Source organism: Heliangelus exortis, chromosome 13, assembly GCF_036169615.1.
Source record: "Heliangelus exortis chromosome 13, bHelExo1.hap1, whole genome shotgun sequence".
NCBI lineage: Eukaryota > Metazoa > Chordata > Aves > Apodiformes > Trochilidae > Heliangelus > Heliangelus exortis.
In genome coordinates, this window is record NC_092434.1 from 16,255,757 (window position 1) to 16,277,540 (window position 21,784).

At 41.7% G+C, this 21,784-nt stretch overlaps 1 protein-coding gene across 4 annotated transcripts in view; it reads right to left on the minus strand.

Annotated features, from left to right (window-relative positions):
- Positions 1-21,446, minus strand: part of PHAF1 (phagophore assembly factor 1) — a 38,640-nt gene extending 17,194 nt beyond the window's left edge. The window contains exons 1-7 of one of the 4 annotated variants that reach the window (XM_071757030.1): positions 21,371-21,446; positions 20,832-20,959; positions 14,541-14,623; positions 9,992-10,075; positions 5,881-5,924; positions 5,519-5,598; positions 557-651 (exon numbers count right to left, since the gene is read on the minus strand). In XM_071757030.1, the coding sequence (XP_071613131.1) occupies positions 557-651; positions 5,519-5,598; positions 5,881-5,924; positions 9,992-10,075; positions 14,541-14,623; positions 20,832-20,895 (450 nt within the window). In that variant the 5' untranslated portion in view covers positions 20,896-20,959; positions 21,371-21,446. The other 3 variants (XM_071757028.1, XR_011728529.1, XM_071757031.1) reach the window with 3 other exon arrangements.
- Between the last annotated feature and the right edge of the window lie 338 nt (positions 21,447-21,784).

The window sequence follows — 21,784 nt, forward strand, 5'->3', positions numbered from 1 at the left end:
ACCTGTTCTTGTTTCCACTATAGACTGTGGCTGCCAAAGATCTCAGAGAATGCAGCAGAATATTCAATTATTCAGAAACTCATCCAGACATTTGGTGAATATGCAAACAGGCATTACAAGTAAAGCTCACTCCTTTAGCTTACTAAAAGCACTCAGAGACACTTAAGATGAAAACATATTTTATGAACTCTAACCTAGTTCAGTTGTGTAACCACTTTGATGAGATTCAAAAATATCTGATAAAATAACAGCCTTCCAGTAGATTGCTTAATATTTACATATTTGCATAGAGCAGACTCTTATTTTTAGAAGATTCCTTTCAACAATAATTGCTAGCCCCAGTCCATGATGCAAGCAAAACCTCTAAGCATATGCCTGCTGCTAAAAAGAAGAAAATGTTCAACTTTGAAATGATTACATAGCACAAATAAGAGCACAGCTGAGGAGTTAAATCCCTACCAAATTACTGGTTTCTGTTGCTTGCAGGCAAGGCATATTGTAGGTGATTTTTTACAAGTATCATAGAGGCAAAAAGAGGCAAAAAATGATTGCTGACCTCATACTTCGGAGTTTCAGTCCAGGAGTCTAACTGAAAAGAAAAGGACAATCCTCTGAAATTGAGGTGAAAGAGTTGTTCAGCTGAATTGTACACTAAAAGGGAAAAGAAAATAGAGTTACCAAAATAAACTAAGAATTCTTCAGTTCAGCTCTAACAGCACTTTTCAGCACCTCAGTGAATTTACTGTATCTCAAGATATGGGAGGAACACAACTCCACAAGACACCAACAGTTTTCCTTCCAATTTGTTGCAGCAGAAACACAGCAATAAAAGAAAACTTGGATTGATTAAAGAGCTTCCTGCTTAGGCCTCTGGAAACTAACATATCCCTAATTATACAATATGACACTATCAATTACACCTTAATATCCCTGAAGTAGTTTAAACACTTATAATAGTACAAAACAGTTCTGTTCCTTGTTAGGTGAAACCAGAAAGTCTTAAAGTCTTAACCAGAAAGTCTTTCAGCCAGGTGTGCTAAATTCTGTACTTCACACCAAAGGAAACATCCTTGGCTATTTACAATTCTAATTTAAAATATCACCACCAGCCCATCAATCAGCTTTTTCAAAGAGCAGTAATAAATCAGACCAGGAGCAGCCTTCCAGCTGTCACCACATCAGGAGATGTCCTGATTTACCACGACGAATCACACATCATCAGCTATAAACAGCAAGAAAAGGCATCCCAGTACTTTCACAAGACATGATGGTTCAGGAGAATGGAAAGCTTAAAACCAATCCCAAGAGTCTGGGAGCTTGGAAACAGCTTTGGGATTGATGCTTCCAAACTTCAACCTGTGCCCAGTAGCTGCTGGGGAGAACAGGGTGTTCTTCTCCTACATAAAGGCATTAGCAAGACAGGTTGGAAACAGCAGAGGCAAAACCAACAAAGAAAGACCTGAACAAGAGAAGATGCTTTCTTCCTCTTTGGTTCAATAGTCCCTTTTTTTTCTTACAATTTTATATTTAAGATGACAAAGCAGAGAGAGAAAATGCATATAAACAGAGGGTTATTAACCCCTAGCCTTGCAAAGTATCTTTCCAATGTTCAACCTGAGACATGTCACAAGGTATCCAGACACCCCCAGACTGCTCAGGATAGAAAAATAAATGTTGAGCAACAAGCACAAAGCTCTCAAAAGTCATCATTTGCTTTTTCTGCAGCATGTGCTGGTTAAGAGCTTCCCTGCTTGCCACTCAAAGGAAAATGTGGGGGGAGAGGGAAACATTTTGATCTGCAGGAAAATTACACAAATCTCTCTCATGTGATAAGTTATGATACATCTTTTCCAAAGCCCACAGCCAGCTGGAGAAGTGTTTTTCCTCTTGTCATGCCAAGTGTGATATCTGATTATACAAATCACATCAGTTCCCATCCCTGAAGTATTTGTTGATGCTTTGGCTTAAAGGGCAAGAAATGCTTCTATCCTGAACAAGTTCATTCATGTTTCCCTTAAGACCACGTCACAACCATGTGACTGGACAAGGTAAATAAATTAAAAAAAACCCCAAAACCCGAAAAAACTTATTTATTATCCAGGTACCCTGCAGAGTAGTTCTGTTCAAAACTGCTGACAGGAGCAAAAAGACAGATTCTTTGCTGCTACAGTTTGGGTGAATGAAAGGGAGTGAGTTTGCCTTCCAGGAAAGCAGCAGAGTGTGACCAGCTGGGAAATTTTTCTGTAGAGAAGGATGGAACAAAGCCACCAGCACCAGCAAGGCTGCAGAATGGATCCAGTGCTGATAAAAACAGGGAGATCCCAAGCCAAGCCTTCCCACTACGAAGCACAACAATTTTCTGGCACTGCAGCAGAGCCTGGGCAACCTCTGAATCTTGAGGAGTTCCAGAGCTGGAAGACAGGATGCTCCTGTCCCTGCAAGGCCACTGTGGCAGGAGGGAAGGATTTTATTCTTTTTTTTTCCTTGTACCTCATGACTTCAGCTCAATCCCACATCCTGAAAGACTCAGAACAGGATGTGATTTCAAGAGAACCACTGGCAAGAGCAAGCACTTCCCAGCAGGGGGACAGGTCAGAAAATCATGGAAATGTGGGATAAAACACTGGCTTGGATAAAGTTATTGACCTCCAAAGTGGTCATATTTCAATCAGCCCCATGACCAAGACACTACTACAAGTGTTTCAAACTAACACTGGACAAAAAGTAATGAAGCTGGTTGCAATCTTTTTGATGATGCTTCATTTTTTAAAACCAGTGATTTGGCAAAACCAAAACTGTTTACTGACACTCAGTTTCAACACAAACCCCTTGCTAACCTTTTGAAATATGTTTTGAAACTCTCACTGCATCCTGTTGCAGGAAAGCTCAGCTGCAACCACCTTGGATTTAAGTGAAAGACAGTATTTTGCTTGAAATTCCAGTGGAGGGAATGCACAGAGACAACAGAACATTTTCAAACTTAAAGGAATTGCATCAGGGTTTTGGAGGAGTATTGGTAGAGCCAAGAAATGGGATGGTTCTCTCACAACTCCATTCATGAAAACTGGCACTTGATACTTCTGTTGTATCAATAGGAAGGTCTCCCTTCCCACATGACTCTCCCCACCCCAGCTCAAATTTTCATGTGACATGAAAACAGCATCATCATCCTTCCCACAAGCTGAAAACTATGCTGTTTTTTTGTCTTTCCTCTTTCAGAAAACACAAAGAATTAAAAAAAAAAAAAAAAAGTGATAAAAAACTTGCACTGCATGATACACTTCAAACTGTTCATGACAGGCAGCTTAATACAGAGCAACAACTTCTGCTGGATGGGCTATTAATGGAAGATAAGAAACTGAATTAGCAAATGCACTTGTGAAATGGCAATAGAGGCCAAGGTTTTAATAAATACATTGTCATATCTACATATCACTGGGTGAAAAGATGTTATGAAAAACTTTCATCAGATGGAGCAAGTGTGCAAGTTTTCTTAAGGGAGCATGACAGGCACACAAGCTTTGGCCATTTCAGCAAGAGAACATGTGGTGCCAAGCTCTGTTTTTAAGTGCCTGCACACAATTTTATGAAGTAATAAAACATACTGTTTGTATCACAAGCAATGCTTCCAGCTGGGTATGCATTTTTATGGTTCATAATCCTCCAAGTTTCATTTATCTCAGTCTGATACTCATCTACTACACCAGGCTTTTATGCAATGATACTGCTTCAGCCACATGACCTTCCATAGCTAATTAATCCTGTCCTGTAATGTGCAAGAGAGAGCCTACAGAGCACAGAGACAAAGCCTGGAGAGGCAAAGGCCATCAATCACAAAGAATGTTAGCCTGTTTGGGATCAGCCCAGCTACTGCAAACAGACTGTCTTCAGCTAAAAATAGAAAATGATGCTTTAAAAAGAGTATCTTGCCTATATGGCCTTAATCTTCTTTCTTGTTATGCCAGTCTGCAGCTCCATTTCTTGAAAGTTCCTGAGCAGATTAATTATAAATATCCTCTTCCAAGTTTCACCACTGACTTCTTTTCATCACCTCACAAACCCCTGAAATCAACATTCCATTCCATATGCAAGAATGGAGCTTAAAAGACAGGATTTTTCCTGCTACAGAAGTGGTAGCACAGGAGTCAGAGTAGGTTCAGCCAGGTTAATTAAACTTGTCATGGTTCTGGTCAGGCTGCATCCAGGATGGCTTCACATCCCTCTCCAGTAACAGGAAGGAGGCACAGGGTGATGCAAACCAGTTACACACAGGCTCAGACTGGATCCTGTCCTAGCAGGGACACATTTGCAGTGTGAAGCAAACACAGATCAGCTTGAATGTCTGTCTTTTCATGGTGTACTTCATCCCTACTGACACCTAAGACCTGTTCCTATGTAAGAATGTGTAAAAACAACAGCACCAATGATAAATTCACAATTTTCTGGTACTAACAGAGATCAATGATACCTGACCACACCATTCTATGCCAATGACTCCCTGTCTCTCCATTTCACTTGAAGAAAGTCACAACTGAACTTAGAATCATAGAATCCTAGAATTGGCTGGGTTGGAAGGGACCTCAGAGCTCATCAAGTCCAACCCTTGATCCACTCCCCCCGTGGTTCCCAGCCCATGGCACTGAGTGCCACATCCAGGCTCTTTTGAAATATCTCCAGGGATGGAGAATCCACCCCTTCCCTGGGCAGCCCATTCCAATGCCTCATCACCCTCTCCAGAAAGAAATTCTTTCTCATGTCCAACCTAAACCTCCCCTGGCACAACTTGAGACCTCTTGTGCCCTCTTGTCTTGCTGAGAGTTGCCTGGGAAAAGAGCCCAACTCCCCCCTGGCTCCAACCTCCTTTCAGGGAGTTGGAGAGAGTGATGAGGTCTCCCCTGAGCCTCCTCTTCTCCAGCCCCAACACCCCCAGCTCCCTCAGCCCTTCCTCACAGGACTTGTGCTGGATCCCTTCCCAGCCTCCTTGCTCTTCTCTGGACCTGCTCCAGCACCTCAAGCTCCTTCCTGAGCTGAGGAGCCCAGAACTGGACACAGGACTCAAGCTGTGGCCTCCCCAGGGCTGAGCACAGGGGCAGAATCCCTTCCCTGGACCTGCTGGCCACGCTGTTCCTGAGCCAGCCCAGGATGCCATTGGCCTTCTTGGCCACCTGGGCACACTGCTGGCTCCTCTTCAGCTTCCTGGCAATCCTCCTCTTCTCCAGCCTCAACACCCCCAGCTCCCTCAGCCTCTCCTCATAGGATCTGTGCTCAAGTCCCTTCACCAGCCCAGTTGCCTCCTTTGGACCTGCTCCAGCACCTCAATCTCCTTCCTAAATCCTTCCTACAGTACATTCTACACAACACCAGCTCTAAGAACACAACCATCCTGGAAGACAACTTCAGATAGTTTGACAACAGAAGTGTCTAAACATTTCTCTTGGGAGACCTACAAGGAAAACGTCCTAGAAAGAAAACTGTCAACCTAGGTGTGCTTCTGATTCTTGGAAATACTTGAGCTTACCTCCTGGATGTGTTGCTCCAAATGACTGATCAATTTGTTCTATGGTTGGAGCAATTGCCTGAGAGTTAAAATGGACACCACTAAAAAAGAAAACACAAGAAAATGGAACGGATGCTACAAATGTTTAATGACATTTACTGACATATTGACAAATGTTTACTTCATCCAAGACTGAAGGAAAGAGAAAACTGGTAATTTAACCAAGAGCTATGTTCAAGAAAGGGTAATTATCTAGTCTTTTTTGACAGTTATTTTGTTTTTAACAAAAACGATTGAATTAAAATGAATTTAGGATTAAAAAAAAAGAGAGACCTCAGTCACTGTAAGCAAGAAGAAATCAAGGGATATCTAAGGTCACTTACCAATATTTTAACTTCACCTTAGTCAAGTCATAAACTTCAATCACCTGAAACACAGGGAACAGAAACATTACCCTTCTTCATACATTTGTGAATCATTACAGACACAAAGTTTTCATCACGTGGCAAGACCAGCTTGTGCTGCTCCCTCCCCTCCTCACCAGAACTCTGCAGGGATATGTCACAGAGACAAAACTCCAAAACTGACTCAGCAACTGCACATCTGAATCTGAAGAACAAATTTAGATCCTGGGTTAACCAAGCACTGACATACAGAAAGTAACCTCTCCACTAATATATCAGCATCTTGATTTCTGCAGAGTTAAGCAAGTTCAAAGGAAAGCAAAAACACAGGACAGCTAATTAGGGAACCCTCTAATGAATGTCAAACAGTAAGGAATTCCTTGGGTGCTCCTATGACCCCAGAGAATGACTGTGCAGGACAGCAAGGCCAAGCACTCATGGCACTGTTCTAACTTTCCAGCTCCTCTTCTAAAGCAAAAGATGAACTCAGCAAGACTAAGCAGCAGTATTCCATTTCAGTACTACATAAATAGACATCTAGCCAGGCATTACACAGTAAATCAGAAAAAGCATCCCACAAAGAATCAGAGCAAGCCATAATACCCAGCCTTGACTATATATACTAAATATTTTAGACCTTACTGAAGGAGCTCCTCTCCCTACAGATAATATTGTATTCATTTGTTCCAAATGAATACCTGCTAATGTGCACCTGAGATTGATTTCCTATTGTTTTTATGTGCACCTGAGATTGATTTATATTATTTTTATGTACCTTGAGGCTATGCTGGCCTAGGTATTATTATACCTACTATAATTATTAACCAGATAATTTTTGGATAGTAACCATGGTCAAAAACAAGCTTCTTCCTCCCTGCATGTGTTTAGGAACAGCAGGAAAATACACAGAGCACATCATAAATGCTGTGAAGAAAAGGTAAAGAACTTTTCATGACTTTGTACAGTCCTTCAACAAATCAGCAGCAGATTTAGAAAGGACTTACTCTTCAGCTAGAGAATAAAGCAGAATTCCTCAAGGAGTTTGCTACCAAACATGGCTTTAAAGACTAAAAATATCACCAGCTAAGAAGGAAGTTGGTTTTAGGAGATGCCCAGAAAATAACCATAAATAAAAAACTTGGAATGCTTCAACTACTGTACTGGAAAAAGAAACCAAACAACAAACCAAAAAACCCAAGCAAACAAAACAACAAAAAAAGCCACCACAAAAAAAAAAGCCCCAACATTTAATGGGACACTGTTGACTCATAAGAAGTTGGAAGAGTTCTCAGGAAGCCCACACATGTCAGGATATAAGCAGCAAGTAGAGCACAAAGCAAGCAACAAATCAATGTTCTGGCAGAACCAACATAAAGAAGAGCAAACAATTTTTTCTTCTTAATAAATATACTTTGAATTATGGTTCTTGGAAAAAATGGTTATTCAGCATTTTAATTTAAAGGCAGTTTGACATGTCATTTCCTTTACTGCACAGCTTGTTAAAAACAAAGGCTATGTTCATGAAAAACTAGGAATTATAGGACAGGTTTTTAGTGACTTTGCACATCTTTTCCCCACTGAAAGGTTTGAGCCTAGAGAAACCATGCCCCACAAAAATGAGGTTTTTATCTCATTCCACCCTGAGAGCAGAAAGACACTGATTTGCCATCAGTCCTCTTCCCATGATTCACAAACAGATCTATCCATGTCAACATTTATTTTATTAATTAGAAGAAAAAAAATAACCAAAAATGGTAGAGGAAAAAACAAGCACAACTTAGCAAAATTGAAAGGCAGACAAACTACCTCATGAATGTAATTAAAGACATATTAAAGAAACACTGCAGCAGCCCATAGCACTAATAAAGGGTTTATTTTTAAAACTACACTGACAAAAGGATTAATGTGACCCTCCTATGTGCAAAGGAACAAAACTGAGAAGACCAAGAACTATTCAGTGACATGTTTACTACACAGCCAGAAGGCAGCTGGTTTAAATGATTAAAACCTTATGTTTTGTCACACTCAGTGTTTTCATAATGACTACTGAGTAAGTCTCATAAAAATGTTCAGGTATCTGCTAAGCAGCAAGAACAGACCAGCACTGTGAAATCTAACCCTTCCTCCACCTCAGAGTGTGTGAGATAACTTCTTGCTAAAAATCACAGGAGTGTTTTCAGAACCAGGTCCTAATCAGTACTAATCAGTACTCTAATGAACTAACCTCTCCTGCAGTGCCTGGCTCCTGAAATTGCTGGAGGCTGTGCTCAAGCTTTCCTCCTCTCAGAAGGAGACAAAAGGGAGGAAACTTCTTGGGAACAATGATGTAGCAATTTTATTTTTTTTTTAAACAATTTTCAAAACACATTTTAGAGAAAGGTCTGGCACAGCTCTGACAACACTGGGTAGCCAGACCCTCAAAAACTATTTGGAGATGGAGAGACATGGCATATGCTTGCTACAGCACTTCAGAAAACACTATACCACTGCCACATTCCCCAAAAAATCAGTGAGCAAGCCATGCACTTGAAGTGATTACACCCATCTGACAAGGTTTGGTTTTTTTCTTCAATATATTCTATTTTAAAAAATTAAATTCACACTTGCAATCTGAATAACTGAGTTCCAAAATCTTAACAAAAACTAAAATATTACAGGAATGACTTTATGAACAAAAACTTCCATAAGGCAAAGTGAAATCTGACAAAAATGAAGAGCTCAGCTGTACTCCATCTGAGCTCCATTTAAACTGAAAATTGTTTAAAATGTGTATTTTTAGTTAGTATAAAAGAGATTTTGAAGAAAAAAAAAAACAAGCCAAACATACTATAGTGATGTAGGTTACTACTAGAGAAATAAAAACTTTTAACAAGCACTATTGTAGGTTGCTCTCCAGCAGTTATATATTTACACACATTCACAGTATATGGAAAGCCCAAGCTTCAGATGATGGGTGTTCAAAAAAAAAAAAAATTAGATGTGGCACTTCAGGACAGGGTTTAGTGGGCATGGTGGTGCTGAGCTGACTTGATTGGACTTAGAGGTCTTTTCCAAGCTGAATGATTCTGTGAGAAACAAGGCTCCACCTCCCAGTGCTCCACCACTTGGAAGCATGGATGTAAGCACCATGTACCCAAAGGATAAGAACTGTATTTTTTTAGTATCACTTTTAACCCCACACTTTTGTTGCCTGAAGGAGCAGGGCAGGAAGAGTAGCACACTGGCACCCAATTAGCCCAATCAACACAGCAATTTAAACACACCAGGTGAGAACAACACTGGTAATCCTTCAGCAGAGCTGGTTCTGCCAAAAGGACCACCCTGAATAACTAAGGCACTACACACAGATGCTTCCATGTTTCAGTTAAGAGAAGTTTTTTTGTAGCTTTTCTTAGGAAAGCTTTTTTTCTGTACTGTTCTAATCCCATCTTCACAGTCCCACAGTCCCCCCTGTGGTATGGATGGAATAATATAGCATTTTTCTAACAGATTTTTTGCAAATTTAGGAGGTCAGTGACCAGTCTGCCCTTTATTTTACATCTTAGTGACACAAAGCATCCCACAGAGAGACAGTTCAACATTTGGGCACCTAAAAGCACAGAAATAGCTGGGCTGAGGACTTCAAGAATAAAAACTCATCCAAACCCAACTGAAGTCAGTGCAGGAGGCAGCTGCTTGTAACTCACCACCCCACCAGACCTCTGTAAACCTAACTCACCTGGAATCTAAGAACAGAGGGAAGTAACTTCCAAAAATAAAATGGCAGCAACCTGGGCAAAAAACAACACTGTCTGGTCTGCATCAACCAACAGACTTCAAACCCTAGGCTTTGGTAATGGGCTTCTGCAGCAACTTGGAACAAGACTGGCAGAGACTGCACTGGACCACCACAATCCAACAGTCCCCAGAAGTATCTTAATCCTATAAAGAAAGATTTAACCCCTAGCTGAAGAGTTGCAGTTTCTTATCACAAGAGTGCATTGTATATGGCAAATTAAAGGTCTAAAAACCCCACATGCTTATGGTCCATTGAGTCAATGTATCCCAGGCTTTTGGTTTGCACTGTGTTGTTTGCAGGGTGTTTTATTACCTTAAGTCTCTGATTGAAAGCATCAAACAGCAGTTTGATTCCATCCTGAGTCAGGTTAAGGATGAGGTCATGGCTAAGAGGTGACTGTAAAACAAGCAAAAAAAAACAAGCTGTAAGGCTTTTAATTTTAAGGCTTCTTTAAGATATAGATCAGTGTGTAGGTATAAAATGGTTCTTTGTTAAAACCAAGCTGCCTCAGAAAACCACCACTTCTTCAATGAATAAAGAAGAAGGAAAAGAAATTGGGCCAAACCTCTCAACCCCTTCAGTTTCCTTATGAAAAGAAATAGAAGTGTCTGTGTAAGATCTGCACCCTGCAAGAACTCCCAAGAGGGCAGCTGTCCATTACTTTAAGTGTAGGGAAAAAAAAAAAAAAAAAATTACAAAACAAACAAAACCCACACCTGAAAATTAACATTCCAAGTTCAATATCAGAGACATCACTGAGGAACAGTCTGTTGCTCTCTTGGGGCTCAAAAATAACAGCCCATCTCCCCAAAAATGCATCAGAACCAAGTGTACACTTGAAAAAATGATGGTGAGAGGGCTTTACACTTCAAAAATCAAAGGCTGTCACAGTCTTTTTCAAGCCTCAAAAGGAAGCTTCAAGCTCTTATGTTGTGAATTAAGGTTTCCTTAGTTACTGTGAATCATAACAACCAGAGGCTTAATTTGCAGTCTGCTGGAGTCAATAGGAGACATTCCAATGGCATCACTGGTGTCTGCAGAGGCTCCAAGCCAGCCCTGTCTGCTGTCACCCCATGGAAGCTCCTCACTCCTGCACTGTTACATCCACACCTACACAGCCCCACTTCTGCTATTTGACTGTGTACTACCCAGAGCACATTTGCTTCTAAGAGCTCTGCCCTCCTCAGAGGAGAAAAAAAGGCTGAATGACAGCAGGCACCAATATTCCTGCCCTAGAAAACAGGAAGCTGAAGAGGAGCCAGCAGTGTGCCCAGGTGGCCAAGAAGGCCAATGGCATCCTGGGCTGGCTCAGGAACAGTGTGGCCAGCAGGTCCAGGGAAGGGATTCTGCCCCTGTGCTCAGCCCTGGGGAGGCCACAGCTTGAGTCCTGTGTCCAGTTCTGGGCCCCTCAGCTCAGGAAGGAGATTGAGGTGCTGGAGCAGGTCCAGAGAAGAGCAAGGAGGCTGGGAAGGGATCCAGCACAAGTCCTGTGAGGAAGGGCTGAGGGAGCTGGGGGTGTTGAGGCTGGAGAAGAGGAGGCTCAGGGGAGACCTCATCACTCTCTCCAACTCCCTGAAAGGAGGTTGGAGCCAGGGGGGGGTTGGGCTCTTTTCCCAGGCAACTCTCAGCAAGACAAGAGGGCACAAGAGGTCTCAAGTTGTGCCAGGGGAGGTTTAGGTTGGACATGAGAAAGAATTTCTTGCTGGAGAGGGTGCTCAGCCATTGGAATGGGCTGCCCAGGGAAGGGGTGGATTCTCCATCCCTGGAGATATTTCAAAAGAGCCTGGATGTGGCACTCAGTGCCATGGGCTGGGAACCACGGGGGGAGTGGATCAAGGGTTGGACTTGATGAGCTCTGAGGTCCCTCCCAACCCAGCCCATTCTATGATTCTATGAAATGCACCAAGCAGTCATCCAGCAAAAGACAGGCTGGGGATGGGACATCTGGGGTGTACACAGGCTTCTAATGTGAGCAGCCACACCAAACAGCCCTTTTTATGAATTAAGCATAAGCTCTCTTGAAAAGGTTACTCTCCCTTTTGCTCTACTGGCTGAAGGTCTGTGTTTTGGCATTCACAAGTCTCATTTCCACCCTAAATTTTCTCACCTCTGCTCTCCCATCAGCACTGTCTTCTAGCCTGGACACTTTTTGGGCATTCTCATGAGCACCTCCCACCCCTTCCCAAACCTTTTATTTCAGTGATAAGAACCTAGACTTTACATCATCAGGTCCAAACAGGCCACAGGGATTTCAGTTCCCTGTGATGTAGATTTCCATTCCCCTTGATCACTCCAGTAGCTTTTCCAGGAGCTTTCCATTCAAGCCCAACTTTCTTGAAGAGTGGAGACCTGGCATGCCAGCCTTCTTCTAACTAAAACCTTCACAGTGCTTTGCACAATAGCATCCATATTTCACTAATACTGGCAAAATTTTATGATTTTATTATATATAATGCAAGCAGCACTGCAATGAAGCCATGAGCCTGAGGTAAAACATCTACTGTTTGATCCTGACCATCTATTTTTAAATGCCTTCTAAATCTACTTTAAAAAGGCTATGCATAAAGGGAAAAAAAAAAAAGTGTCATGTTGCATTTAAATATACCAAGACAGTTGTTCTGATTTGTATATGCTCTGCTTTTCACTGGTTTCTAAGCAGAATTTTCTTAAGGTTATTCCAACATTAATGAGAGCATTAAAAGTACTTTTGAGTGGGTGAAAAAAAAACCCAAACCAACAAAAAAACCCCACCAACACATCTGAGGAAAAGCTTGAGGTATTTCATACAGCAAACAGCTTCTGCTGTATGATGGCATATTTTCTAGTAGAAGAAAAGTTTCAAGGGCACAAATTTAGTTCATGTGACTTTTATTGCACCAAAAAGAACCTCAAATATGAGAGATGATGCCAGGAAGCAAGAGCAGAGTCCTTCCTGAAGGAAGCAACTCAGATGTGCAGTTACACTGCTAATTACATCAAGTTGCAGGAACTGTTATCACTGAACAATGTCACCAGAATCCAGAGGCAGAGGCTTAAGAAAACACACAATGGCAAATAAGTTCCCCACTAATACTGACCAGAAGGGAGTTAAAACACTTCAGTCACTGAAAGGGGTTTATCAAGCTTTTTTGGCAGTTTGGGCATTTCATTTATGTCAAGTTAAAAAGAGAGCTGTGGGCAGATCTAATTGCATTTAATTGTCATAGAAATTTTTGAAAGGAAGTGCTCACTGCTGGGCTTGCAGACTCAGAATTTCAGTGTTTAGATGCAACAGCTTTAAGTAACATTTGATCACTTTTCTCAAAGGCATTCATTTCAAAAGAAAGAAGACAGACATGAAGGCTGCTGAGGTAGAGCTTAGCTAGATAAAAGCTGTGCATGGCAGAGTTTATTTAAAGCTTTGAATCCTCTAAGTGCAGCAGCAGCAGCTCTTGGTGCTCAGCTGCTAATGAAATACCTCATGTTTTGCACCAGGGTGAGGATAAAGCCAGTCAACTACAGGCCCTGAGCAGCACATGGAAGCAATCACACCAATACAGAAGCTGAATCACAATAATATAAAGAAAAGTAACAGCACAACCACTCCACAAAGTTGAGAACTACTGTTATGTTGGACTATGCAGATGTTAGAAACTTTTTTTACATTTATTACAGTCTGGGAAGAAAAACCTTAACCTCCCTCCACTGCTGACAGAATAAAAATTCAGTGTACACAGTCAAGCACAGTGTAGCTCTCAAAGTGCTGTGAAAAGCCAAGCAGTGGTGTACCTTGCTATCTAGCACAGGACCACTAATCCTTCTGTGATTCTATAAACCTAAGAGGAATATAAATCTCATTTTTTTTAAACAAACCTAGAAATAATTCTGGAAGGTACTGTAGGGAAAAAAACCCTAAACCTTCTCCAAAGCATACAAAAACTAATGAATGCATTCACTGCCAGGTGTGTGCTCCTCTGCATGAAGAAGCCAGATTTCCAGTTTGCAACTCAGTCAATCAGAAAACCCATAAATCTACACAAGGTGAAACAAAAAAAATGCTCATTTAATTATATAAAATAACATATCCAGCACTAATTCCCAGAGTTGAGCTTGTTCCTCAGCCTTTCAGCATTCACTGCAAATGCATGAGGCCTCCATCTCTATTTTGATCCAAGCTGATAACCTAGCAAGACTTTGCCTTTTTCCTGCTGAAAAGATCTGCAGTCTCCAACATGTGGATATCATCTTCTGATAATCTGTTTGGAGAGTCACAATCCTCCTTTCTCCCACCTCCTCTTCCTTCCAAGTACAGGTGGGTATATAACACATTCTATTTGCAGAAAGGTTTCACTTCTAGTCCATTTTATGAGAGATGAATGTATTAGGAACTTAAAGCTTAATTGTGGAGAATTATTAAACACTCTAGAGCACAAAGCTCAGGATTAAACCCTCTAGAGCTGGTTTAAATTATTGCATCCACTTTCTGCAGACAAAACTGCAGATCCAGAGAGAAAGTGTGGAAGCTTTTCCAGGAGGGTCATCACCACTGAACCAGGTAGGAAAGAAAGCAGTGAGTGATCCACTACTTCAAAATTCTGCAGTGCTTGACAAGGATAATGTAAAAAGACTAGAAATTACCCAGCTAATTACAGAACACTTCTTAAAAGTAAAAACTGTTGTACCCCACCACTGTGTACACAAAACTGTTTTGTGCTGAGGATTCTTACACTTGAGAGTGAACTGTTCCAAAAGCTAAACCTCTGATGAGGTGGCAATAATTTAGTGTATTCCATACAATTCCACAACTCATAAAACACAAGATACAGTCTCATGCTACCCCCCAACACCTTCATTTTGGGACACAAGGAAGTGAAACACTCACCTGCTCACTGTAGAGAACCTGGACGTTTTTGATAATGCGACAGTGTTTCTGAAGGATTGCTACAGCCTGAGCCAAGGGCATTCCTGCAAAGGAATAAATTAAATTAAATAAAAACCAACCAACCAATTGCCTTCCTTTGGTTTGGAGCCCAGCTAACAGTGTTTTTCAACAGCAAGGTTAGAGATGAGGTCAGCAAGCAGGCATCAGCAAACAGTACATTACAGCAGAAAGGTATGCAAGCCATAAACAAGCCAGCTTGACTCAGGGTAGCAGCACAGGCCTGGACTTGGGAAACAGAAAAGTCATTGTTTGTCTATCAGTGTGTTAGGCATCTACCAAAAAAAAAAAAAAAAAAAACCAAACCAAAAAAACCCCAAAATTTACCCACAAAATTAAACAGCAAAGTTCAGACCAAAAAAAAAAGCACAGATCTTTCTATCATTCACGGCCAAACTTTTTTTTGGGGTCAAAAATCTGATAAGTGAAAAAAAAAAACAGCCTACACCATTAGAAAGGGTGTGGTTAGTAGGTCGAGAGAGGTTCTCCTCCCCCTCTATTCTGCATTGGTGAGGCCACACCTGGAGTATTGTGTCCAGTTCTGGGCCCCTCAGTTCAAGAAGGACAGGGAAGTGCTTGAAAGAGTCCAGAGCAGAGCTACTGAGATGATTAAGGGAGTGGAACATCTCCCTTATGAGGAAAGGCTGAGGGAGCTGGGTCTCTTCAGTTTGGAGAAAAGGAGACTGAGGGGTGACCTCATCAATGTTTTCAAATATGTAAGGGGTGAGTGTCAGGGAGATGGAGTTAGGCTTTTCTCAGTGGTGACCAGTGATAGGACAAGGGGTAATGGGTGTAAATTGGAGCATAGGAGGTTCAAGTTGAATATCAGAAAAAATTTTTTTACTGTAAGGGTGACAGAGCCCTGGAACAGGCTGCCCAGGGGGGTTGTGGAGTCTCCTTCACTGGAGACATTCAAAACCCACCTGGACACGTTCCTAGGGGATGTACTCTAGGGGGCCCTGCTCTGGCAGGGGGGGTTGGACTAGATGATCTTTCCAGGTCCCTTCCAACCCCTAGGATTCTATGATTCTATGATTCTATGATTCTATGATTCTATGATTCTATGATTCTATGATTCTATGATTCTATGATTCTATGATTCTATGATTCTATGATTCTATGATTCAGGAGCTCCCAGACTGCATTTTATGGCACAGCCTTTATTGAGCTTGATAAGTTACTGAGCAGAGGCTACAAATGCTAGAACAGAGCAATGATTCTCCTCAGACCTCAGAGATCACACTGGCTGCTGATACAGCTGCTTTTGTGTCAAGGAAGGAACTTTATCTTCTCAGCTTACAGACAAGATAAACACACCAAACAATTTGGTTGAACTGGAGTAACACACTGAATATTCATTCACCATCAATCACCATTTCAAGGGTGCTTTTTTGGTTGGTTTTTTTTTTCTTCTTCAGTGTATCTTAGCTTTACAGCTCTACATTTTTGAAAGTGGAATGAAGCAGCTGATTCTGCAGAAAGAATCATCCCCACCATCTCATCCTTTATCACACTTAAAACCTTTGTTACCTCTCCAAATGAAATGTGAGAGTGTTCCTGCATCCTAAGTAGGCATCTATAAAGACATGGTATGAGCTCATAATTGTGAGGCTTTATTTCCCTACTAATTGCTGCAAGTCAATTTATTTAGCCAACATTTTATATGTGTTCCTTGCCCCATTCTTCTCTAATCTTTAAACACTAAGAAATTTGCCTTGATTAGGGAGAACTTTCCACAGGACCTCCACTTTTATTTAGTTAACAGCTCAGGCATTTTAATTTTTACTTACTAGCTACACCTCTCAAAAATCAGACTGTAGATCACATTCCAAAGCAGCTTTTAGACATTATTTACAGCACCAAAGAAAAAACCTTCTCTCCATATATATATATATGATGCATCACACACCTAGATCACCAAAGATAACACTTTAATGTAACACTGGCTTAACACTGAAAAAAAAAACCCCAAAACAACCCTGTTATTTTCACTGTGGCACTAAGGCACATGTCTGTCTTACCCATACATTGCAGCTTTCCAGCAGTTATGAAAAAAAGTGTTGGCAAAACAGGCTTCTAGATCAGAACTACAGTGGTTAAATTTGTAAATACCATACACAGCTGCTGCTGTGAAACTGTTTTTCATATTAGCCCATAATTCTGGAAACAGTTGAGTTTTTTTTCAGCTACAAATTATACACCAGAAGGTAATATAAAAATCAAAAAGAACAGTCATTATTTTAATAACAGTAATAAAAATCAAAACACAGAGCCACACAAGAAAGCAGCACTGTTTCCTTTTATCTATTGCAGTTGCCTTGTCCTCTAGACAGCTGAGTTTTTAGGAGACAGTTATGTATTAGATAATATTTTCAAAATGGAACAGAGACATAAAGAACAGCAAGAAGTTGAGATGAAAGATGCTGCTGTGAAAGTTTGACAGTTTTTAACTTAGTACAAACTATGATTCAAAAAAAAAAAAAAGTGACATTTAGAGGTATAGCACATTTATAGAGTCTCAGAGTCAGCATTTCCAGAGTTTAGGCCAGAAGCTCTTTAAAAAAAGAAAATAAACAACAACAACAACAAGCAAACAAAAAACCCAAAACAAAACAAAAAAAAAACAAAAAAACCAAATAAACACAAACCAAAACAAAAAAACAAGTGGCAAAGCTGAAGCAAAGCCAGGAAACAAGGTGATAGAATCCACATGCCTGAATTAGGCAAAGTTTCAGTAAAAAAAAACCTGATGTGGTTAAAAAAAAAAAAAAAAGTACACACAGACACAAAGTTCAGTTTGTAGCCTGCTGTAAACTGATGCAATCTGGGGTTTCTAAGTGTGCAAACAGATGGCTCATGTGACTCTCTTACTCAGAGCTTTCTCAAGCTGCAAGCAAATGGACAGGGACAGACTTGGTGCAGTTTTCAGCAACTGGGAATCAAGTGGATTTTGCCAGACAGCTGCTTAGCAAAACTCTAACGAGCAACTCAAGTTCTCCAGGAACCTAAAACACACCCAGAGGAGCCAGGATCATCCCTTTGCCTCCATGAGCAGAGAGCCAAAGGAGGAGTAAAAAAAAAAAAAAAGAGTTATTTTTCCCCACCCTTGACACACACAACATCCCCTTTTCCTCAACATTCCTCAGCCCTTGCAGCCCAAGAGGAAAACAAAGTTTTCTTTTTGCCCTGCTCACCAGGCTGGGGGTAAAGGGAAAAAAAGATGGTTTCCAGGAGCTCAGACAGTCAGCCCTGGCAAATAACATCCCCAAAATTCAGCACTAGGACTCTCCTACCATGGAGTTCCCCCCTTTCTATGTGTTAGAAAAATTCCAGTGCCACAAGGAACACCTCAGACATGCTGCAGGGCATGAAGAAGGTGGCTTGAAGCCTTCATCTGTGCTAAGACTGTGTGCCTTGAAGAGGAAGGGTGTAGAGGAGTGAAGAAAGATTGAAAAAGAAAGCTAGAAAATCCCAGGAAAGATTAATGGAATTGATATAATTCAATTGAATTCAATTCAATTGAATTGATATATACATATTAGTTATATACTTATATATTATGTATTACATTAATATATATTCTACATTATTATAATAATATATTAATATATATATTATTAATATATATAATTATATATATTAATATATATAATATATATAATTAATATATTAACTCATATATTAATATATTTTTATATTATATATTACATTACTATTATATATAATATAATATATATTATAATATATTACATATTACTATTATAATATATTACATATTACTATTATAATATATTACATATTACTATTATAATATATTACATATTACTATTATAATATATTACATATTACTATTATAATATATTACATATTACTATTATAATATATTACATATTACTATTACAATATATTACATATTACTATTACATATTACTATTACATATTACTATTACATATTACTATTACATATTACTATTACATATTACTATTACATATTACTATTACATATTACTATTACATATTACTATTACATATTACTATTACATATTACTATTACATATTACTATATGTTATTATATATTACTATTATATATTACTATATGTTATTATATATTACTATTATATATTACTATATGTTAATATTATATAAAATATATATTATAATATATATGATACATATTAATTGACATATATATTAATTGATATATTAAAGAGAAGTGAAACTTGGTAGGAAAAGAAAGTATGAAAAGTGAGAGAAACACAACACAATGCCTCAGAAATTACACCTCTCCCACACTACTAACACAGCTGCAGGCAGTACAGGGTAAGGATTTAATTGTTCTGCTTTAAAACAGCAGGAATGTGGCCCAAGAGGTGCAGTGACACACAGCTAATTGAACTCAAAACTCAGCCCTTGCTTAAAATTTTTTTATGCTCTGGTCACGCAGTGAGTCAACACTGAAGCCAGAAACAGAATCCAAAAAAACTCATGTAAAAAGTTCTCCTGGCATTTCCCCTCAGTCACCTCCCTTGTGGGCACAAGGCAGGGAGCAGGAGCCAGCAGCAGTTCAGGAATATTGCCATTAGTTCTGTCAAAAGCAGCTCCAAAGACTAAAAAAAAAAAAAATAAAATAAAATAAAATACAACATTGGCAGCTGGAATCCCAAGCAGCCTCAGCAGCAGGGATAGAGTTTTCCTCCAGCTCCTCTGGCACAAGACAAAGTGAAGTCTCTTCATACCTAGGCAGGCTCCTGCTCTATCCCAGCAGGTCATGCTAATTATATATTAGGCTCATCACGTGGGGGCTCTGTTTACTCCCAGAATTACAGCTGAGTTTCCTCCCTCTCAGCTCTACCCAGGTGTTTGTGTGTGTGTGTACACACAGGCAGAGGCACCAGGACATCATTTTAACCCTGAAATGGGCTTCTCTGGGGGTTCCTGGGAACACAGTAAACATTTTCTCTCTTCTTTTGTTGTTGTTTTTAATCAAGAGAAGGAGGGAAAGGCAATACAAAATATTTGTGAAGACTGTCAGGGTTTATCATTGGAAATTACATTTTTTTTTTTCAGTAAAAGAGGCACTGGAGCATCACAATGTCAGGCAGAGCTGCACAAGATCCCCAGGAGTTCAAGGGGTAGGACCCCAGGTACTATAATTATCCTACAAAAGCCATTCTCACCCTCCCTGTGACCATCCTGAATTTGACTCCCAAGTCACAGCCTCCTAAACAATCCTTTGTCCCTGATGGGTGCCATAAAATCACTCCAGGGCACAGCACCCACTCCTTTGGTGGGACCCAAACTCACTTTGTTGTCACAGCTCTCAACACAAGAAGTGTCAGTCAGGCTCTGGCTGCCACATTGTTCACAACAGCCAAACTACTCTTAGCTGGGCTTCAAAAAAAAAAGAGCAACAGCACAGGCAGAAAACTCTGAAATTCGAGCCCAAAGCTGAGATATGAAATAATCACCCAGAAGACACAACAGCAGAAGCATTTTCTGAGAGGTTTAAGGACTATCAATATCTGCTTTTTCAATAATCCACACCATCTGAGTTTCAACAGTGCATTTAAGTGCCCTGGGCTGAGCAGCAGCCAAATTTCCATCAGCTGAGGGAATGTTCTTTCTCCTCAGAGTAAACAGAGCAGTAGCTGGTAGGGAAGGGCCTCCCAGAATGTTAGAACCACTGGGAGGAGGTTATCTAACCTGAAAAAAAAAAAAAACCTCTCAGAAGTTTGCTTTCTCCACTCTAATGTTGCAACCCATCAGCAACACAAAGAAATTGTGAAACCCCACTGGACTCGCACAGAAAAGCCCAGTATTAGTGATAAGTTTTAGCAGGCAGCTGCAGATACTGATTATCACCTGGTGTATATTCAGGTGACAATCAGCACACCCCTGTCTCCTCTTTTAAGGGGTTATTTGGAAAGATTACCAGGCTCAGATGCCAAAGAGAGACAAAACAAGGTAAACAAGTAGTAGAAACCACACAAGCTGATAGACAAAGCAAAACCCAGCGTGCAAAAGTTAAAGGTTAGACTGTATGCTAGAAAAGAATCCTTAGAGCTCCTACACTGGGGTTTTAGGGACAAAGCTGAGCTTGGATTCTCCCTTTTGCTCTCCTGAAAGCCTCGGGAGAGGCCTGGAAAGAGCAGGGTCCCCACCTCCCCCCACACAAGGGCCCAGGGGCAGCCAGGCAAGCTCGGAGGGGTTGGGAGGGGAGGACAGCCACTTACCCAAGGTGAACTCCCATTGCTCGTTCCCCAGAGACCGCTCGGGCACCACCTCCAGATCTAGCATTGGCTCAGGTAGCGCGGAGGCCTCGGGCTGGCAGGGCAGGTCACCCGGTGGCTGCGCCGGACCTCTGAGGGAAGCGGGAGGGAAGGTGGCGGCCCGGCCCCCCCTACACTCCCCTCCTTCCTCCCGGCCACCCCCAGCTCCCCGGGGAGCAGCGCCGAGCCGGAGCGGAGCCCACAGAACCGGGCTAAGGGGGGGGGGAGCACAGCACCGGCACCTCCGAGCTGCCTCCCCCTCACGGCCTGCGCGTCCCCACCCCCCCTCACCTCTCCCCTTCCTTCCCCACCCTGGCCGGGTCGGGTCGGCCCCAGAGCTCGGGAAGCTGCCCCCACCCCTTACCCCGCCCCAGGGGAAGGGGAGCCGCGGCCTCGCCAATGGTCCCGGGGTGGGGACACGGAGCGCGGCTGCGGCCCACGGGGAGCGGAGTGGGGGGGTCAGACCCCCTCCCTCCCCCCCGCGTCGCGGGGCTGCCACTCACCTCACTTGCGGCTGCTGAAAAAGCGCTGTGCGGCTGCCGTCAGGCGAGCCCGCGCAGGGAGGGGCGGGGCGCCGCTCCCTTGGCCCCGCCCCCTGCCCCCCGCCCCTCCTGCCGTGGGGGAAGGGGGAAGGCGTCGGCTCGGAGATGGGGAGGCCGCGGGTTCGAGGCCCGCGGAGGGAGGGTTGGAGCTGCCCAGGGAGTGGGGGGACATACACAGAGGTATAGAATCATAGAATCATGGAATCATGGAATTGGCTGGGTTGGAAGGGACCTCAGAGCTCATCAAGTCCAACCCTTGATCCACTCCCCCCGTGGTTCCCAGCCCATGGCACTGAGTGCCACATCCAGGCTCTTTGGAAATATCTCCAGGGATGGAGAATCCACCCCTTCCCTGGGCAGCCCATTCCAATGGCT